This window comes from Crocodylus porosus, unplaced genomic scaffold, assembly GCF_001723895.1.
Source record: "Crocodylus porosus isolate Cpor-Errol unplaced genomic scaffold, CroPor_comp1, whole genome shotgun sequence".
Taxonomy (NCBI): domain Eukaryota; kingdom Metazoa; phylum Chordata; order Crocodylia; family Crocodylidae; genus Crocodylus; species Crocodylus porosus.
In genome coordinates this window covers 73,048,528-73,054,527 of record NW_017728909.1, presented here as the reverse complement: position 1 = coordinate 73,054,527, position 6,000 = coordinate 73,048,528, and the positions used below count along the sequence as shown (strand labels likewise).

General features: G+C 36.2%; 1 protein-coding gene across 1 annotated transcript in view; it reads right to left on the bottom strand.

Annotated features, from left to right (window-relative positions):
- Positions 1-1,144: 1,144 nt before the first annotated feature.
- MAN2A1 (mannosidase alpha class 2A member 1) overlaps positions 1,145-6,000 on the bottom strand; it is a 225,671-nt gene continuing 220,815 nt past the window's right edge. The window contains exon 22 of the mRNA XM_019532463.1: positions 1,145-4,199. Within this exon, the coding sequence (XP_019388008.1) occupies positions 4,047-4,199 (153 nt within the window). The 3' untranslated portion in view covers positions 1,145-4,046. The remainder of the gene's footprint in view (positions 4,200-6,000) is intronic.

Genomic DNA, 6,000 nt, shown 5'->3' with positions numbered 1-6,000 from the left:
TTTAAGAGCGCCTGGAGTATCACATGCATCAGCATCTCTGTGCTGAAAAATGGCAGCAGGTTGCTTTGAATTAAAGATAGTCAAACAAGCTTTAGTTTAAAGTGTCTCAATGCCATTTTTCAGCACAAGGAAGCTGATATACATGACGGTGAATTCTGCTGGAGTGCAGTAATTACCATGCTCCAGTAGGCTTGATTAAGTAAGTCTGCTCTGACACACTGTAATTACAGAGCATCAGAGCAGCCCTCCTGCACATGTATAGGAGCCCTATGACTCCAAAGTAGGATAAACTTCAAAAAAAGTGCCTTGGTATTCCAGAAAAGTTTACTCCATGTCACAATGCAGTGCATATAGCTTATAAAGTGAATTCTTTATTCTGTTTGCTTTAAAATCCTGAAGTAAAAGGAATTACATGTTCTTACCATCTGGTTCAACATGGGTTAACCCCTTGCCTCTGGCTGAATGCTCTCTTGATTAAGCCAAATTTATGCTAAATCTATTGTAAATAAACATAAGTTATTGCTATTCACAATCATTAAGCTACATCAATTCCTTGGGATGCATCCTAATAAAGCAGCTATTACAATTAAAGGGGTCCCAATTAAGCATGACATGCTATAGTTAGCTTTAGAAAAAGGAGAACATTCATATTTTTAACTCAAAAATTCTACTCCAGTTTCAAGGGTGCTGTCATTGTGAATGCATTTTCTAAAAGTCTGCATTTGTTAATAAACTTAATGGGGTTGCTGTAGTAAATTACAAGAGCAGTCCCCATTCCATCACTCTTAAGTGTATAAAATCAGGAATGAGACAAATTTCTCAACTCTCACTGAAAATACTTCTAAAATACTTTAAAACTGCTCTACCTCTCTGTTCATCGGGTAATCAAGGAGAAGCCTTTCTTTTTCTCTATGAACAGATGAAATTTTTGGTGTTCAGAAGTCACATTAGTTACCTGAAGCTATAATCTATGCTTTATATATACACTTAGCATTAATACATAATGGGGCATCTTACACCAGCAATGCATTTCACAATAGAACATCCATGTTCCTAACAAATGCTACTGAATTGCCAACCTTTGGAAAGGATCAGATTTATTTTTTAATAAACTGTGGCCGAGGCATTGATGACACAGAAGACATAACACAATCAGATTATCTTTTATTAGAGATCTTATTTTACATTTCCCCCAAAGATATAAAACCTTCTAAGAGAAAATATCAAAAACCTTCAATTTAAATCGGTTTGTTTCAGAGACAGCATGGTCAAGAAAAATCAAAGACATATAGGATATGGGAATGTGAAGAAAAAAAACCCTTAAGGACAGGTACAACTCTGATATGAAAATAATTACAATGTTTTAAATCATTCCCTGTACAGCATTTTCTTTAAATCCGTATTTGTGTAAAACAAAGATGCTTGGCTCTCTTAACCAGTAGTTAAAATACGAGCAGCTTTAAGGGTTAGAAAAGATACAAAGGAATATGATTAGACTGCAAATGTACAGAAAATCAAGTGCCACCAGAAGTGAAGTATTGCAATTAAAGTATTGAGTCAGCTTTTACAGGAGATATGGAAAATAGCAACAGCCCAATCTTGTACCAATTAAAGTGAAAATCTCTTCACTAATTTTGATTGGTGTTTTGACTGAGCTCAAAAGTTTAGTACTGGGTTTCAAATTAACTCCAAGTCATTACTTCATCATAAACTTATAACACAAACAGAAGACATTTAATTCTTTTTTATGTAAAATAATTTTAGAATATACTTGAACAAAAGAGATTTCTGCTGGTTAAGGAGTATTCAGGCATCATGATTGTACAGCTGATGACAAATGAAAAAGATAATACAATTATTAATGATATGAAACAGGTCCTTTGGAAACAAGTCCAACAGGCAAGAATACTTTTAAAATTTATTGCATCAAAATTTTACTTTTCTGCTTTAACAGAATTTAAGATAGTATTTCAAGTATCCTCTTTGCACAGAATGCACAGAGGTCTCAAACATTTTCATTCTAAAGATGCAACCAAAAATATTACTATTAGAACTTACTGCTGGTAAGTCTACCAATCTGCAAATTTCAACTAAAAGGGAAATAATTTCCAATACTGTTACCAAGCCTTACAGTACATGTTTATTGCATGGAAACATCCACTTTCTGCTTTATATACTTAAATATAGTTTTAACTTTCCCACTAAATGGTTAGTGATTTTTCTGTTCTTCACTTAACTTGCACCAAATTCTGCTAAATATTGAATTCTTGATTATAAAATATAGAGCAGATTGAATTAAGTAAGGAAACTATTCAATCAGGATAAAGAGATCCAAACCATGACAATACATTAAATTAAAATTTTACTTTTATTTGTATCTTTAAAGTTGGATGTATAGCTACAAATTTGATATACCACGGCACCAAAATGATCCAATTAAATTAGTACAGCAGACAGTTATATTTAGGAAATACTAGTATTTTCCAGTTAAGAAGAGTTGTTAATCTATTAGTATTAAACATAATCATTGCTGAATGCATAAGTAAAGCCTAAGCACGAGAGAAAGTCAGAGGTATGACGATTAAGGAAGATCAGGATGGGGTATCATAATCAAATGCAAATTAGTATGTTTTAATTGTAAACAGTAGCTCTATTCAGGGAAATAATTTTCATACTCACATGGCTTCAGCATTCAATGCAAAATACTTGGTATGGTAAAAATTATGTGAGAGGAATAAGCAGCTATTCCTCAGTAAGGTAAACATTGGCAATGTATGTGTGATTATCGGGTTTGAAAAGTGGCATTTTTAAAATATAGGCACATGATTCTCAATGCACAGTTCACAAACTCTGAAATGCAAATACACATTGTATGATGGGTTTTGCAAACTGTCTTGCACACTATCAAATCTTTGCAGCAAGGTGCAGATTCATTGATAGTTGCTGAATTTAAATTTAACAGCATATCTTATCTTTCCAATATTTTGTTTCATGACATCATTTTAATACATTCAAAGAGTCAAAATATTCATAGTAACATAGCACAAATTTGGTGCAGGAGGACATAGATCAGAGAGTGGCCAGCATTGTCAAATAGAAGATACACAGTTTAAGTATTATATAAACTACCCTTCCCCAAAAACAGTAATGTGGACACCAAAATAGTAACAAGACATATAAAAAAATAAGGCACATTTATCTTGATATGGTAATCCTAGAATAGAAACCCATTTCAGAGAACATCAGTATTCAAATGAGTTTTGTAAAAAAAATCTTGTATTTGTGATTTTATGGACTGACTTTTTTTTTTTCATCTATATGATGATGGAATAATTGCACATATCCCAATATGTCAAGTACTAAAATGGGAGTTTTATTAAACATTTCTTTTATTTTTCATTGCAGGATTAACTTAAAATTCCATGGTTTTTAAGCAACATAATTCTCAAAGTGGGTGGTAGTATTAAAATCTACCATCACTTATATCACAGAGACTCCTGGCTTTCACTGGATCACAGAATTCAAATCTCCATTCCATGGAAAAAAGTTAAATTTAATAAAGAATAAATTGAGATTATTGTCACATATAAATGATTGCAAATATTTGGACATTAGCTTTTACCCAAGAACTTTTTATTTCATTTCAATGCCAAGCTGCATTAGAGATTTCAACATTGCAATTATTTGTATATAATTTAATCAAGGATCAGCAATACAAGTAATTTAAAATCCAATCCCCGCCCTTCAAAATAAAAAAACCTTAAATTGTTATTTAGCATTTAACCTGAGATTCAATTTGAGAGAGGTTAACATCCTTAGAAATGTCTTCATGTGTTGCATTAACTTATACTGATGTTGGTATTTTATGTAAAAACAAAAAAGTCATTTGCAACATGGCTTTTCACTGTGTTGGTCAAAAAAATTCTAAAATGCATGTCTTCTCACAGTATCCAGAAGCTGGAATAACAATGTGCTTCTTATTGCACGTCAAACTTGGAGATATAATTGCAGATTCCTCTTCACTCTCTGAATATTAAAGCCAGGTTTCATCTCAGTCGAATCCGGAAGGTATTTATCTCCATAGAATTCATATTGATTTCACTTATATTTCTGGCATCCGGAGGTGAATGCATCAAAGATAAAGATGCAGGTATGAGACTTTCAACACTGAACTTATTAAAGAGTTTGTGCACCTTTACCTGAAAATTCCAAAATGAAAAAAAAAAAAAGTCAATGATATTTAGAAAATCTAATACAAGTTTTGAAACCAATTTTACATTAATCCTAGATAATGATCATAACAACATCTTATTGTAGGCAACACCACACATGATGACAAGCCCTCATAAGCCACTGAAAATTCCTAATGTTATAAATGATGCCAGTAAAAAAAATGATTCAAGCGCTATTCATTCTGTAACATTTACATGCAGCCAATTTAGGCTAGGGACAGATGTTACACATAAAGCAGTTTAAGTGATCAGAAACTGGTTTAAACCTGTAACAGAACATAAGTTCAGTGAACATAAGCCAGTTTCAAAATGGCCAAAACTGCTTGAATGTAGAGTCGACTGATTTGGGTCAAACCAGTTTATGGAACCTCTGTCCCAGACCCTTTTCTGGTTTAACTTAAATCAGAGTTCCCCGGCATGCTTTTCAGCCCTGAGATGGGCTGGGCTATCTGCTTCAGAGAGCAGGGCTGGCCCCACCCCTCTCCTCCCTAGCTGGATCTCTGGCTGGCTGAGAAGGAGGTGGAGACTGCAGCTGGGAGACAGCAACATCTGCCTGGCTTCCCCCTGCCCCCCACACTTGCTACATTCTGCAAAAGCATGGAGCCCCCCCTCTCCCATAGCACAGACCCCAGCAGCATGGACCCTAGCCATCATCTTGTCACAGTCACACCACCCCCAAGCTAGCTAATGCTGAGAGGCGTCTCTGTGTGTGGGTTTCCAATTTCACTGGAACAAAGGCAGAACAAAGGCAGTGTCCCTTTAGGGCTTTTTGGAGCTAATCAACAGGTCATCTGGTAATGTCCCTCCATTCTTCCTTAAAAACGCTTTGCAAAAAGCTGTTTAAGAAGAGCTTGAACTAATGAGAGAGCAGCTTTGTTTTTGATGAGCTGATTAGCTTTTTGTTCTGATAAGCTCCATGCTGCTACTGGCATGCTGTCAGCGTGGGGACAGAGGTGTGAGAAATGACCTGGTTTGCAATGAATGTACTACCTGTCAGTTTGTTGTAGACAGTATGAGGCAGCAGGGAGAGGGAGACGGAAAAGCTCAGTATCAACAGATGCACGTAGTCCACAAAAGCTTGGCGAGGGATGCTTGTCTCTCCCCCTCTAGGCACACCCCAGCTGGGGACTGTGCAGGCCAGGGTGGGGGTTTAAACCCCTCCCTTATCATAGTGTCCTGCTGGAGCCTGGCCATACTCCCTCCCCCACCTCAGCTCAGCAGTGTGGAAGGGAGGGGTAGGTTCACTCTAGCACCCCTGGCTTCTAGCCTGAGCCACTGCAGGCATGTGCTTCCATTTTCTGAATCAAAAGTGAATGTTTACCCACTTGCAAATTGGTGAAATATCTGCAGGTTATATTAACCTGCAAAGATTGAATCAATTCAGGCTCAAGCTTTTTAAAGGTCTGTCCACAGCCTTATGGTTAATTAATACACAGAAAGTTGAGTTTTTTTGCTAGATATTTTGTTTGGTAATCCTATAATGAGAATTTGAAACAAAAACTATTTAATCTTCCCCCTTAAATCCTCCAGAGAATTTCTACTTCCAAATCAAACTATATTAGTTCTGTGGATTATGACCACTCTAAGGTCTATGGCCATTAAGGGCATGTCCACACATATAGGCACGTGTGCTTGCAGTAGCTCAAATAGAAACAGTGAAAATTTGAGCTGGGGCTTTTTGCCTCGGTGCACGTGCCTGGACATGCACTTTGGTGTGGGGCAAATTGTGCCACTTGCGGCAAAATAAACTGGCCTGGCTCCTCCTGGA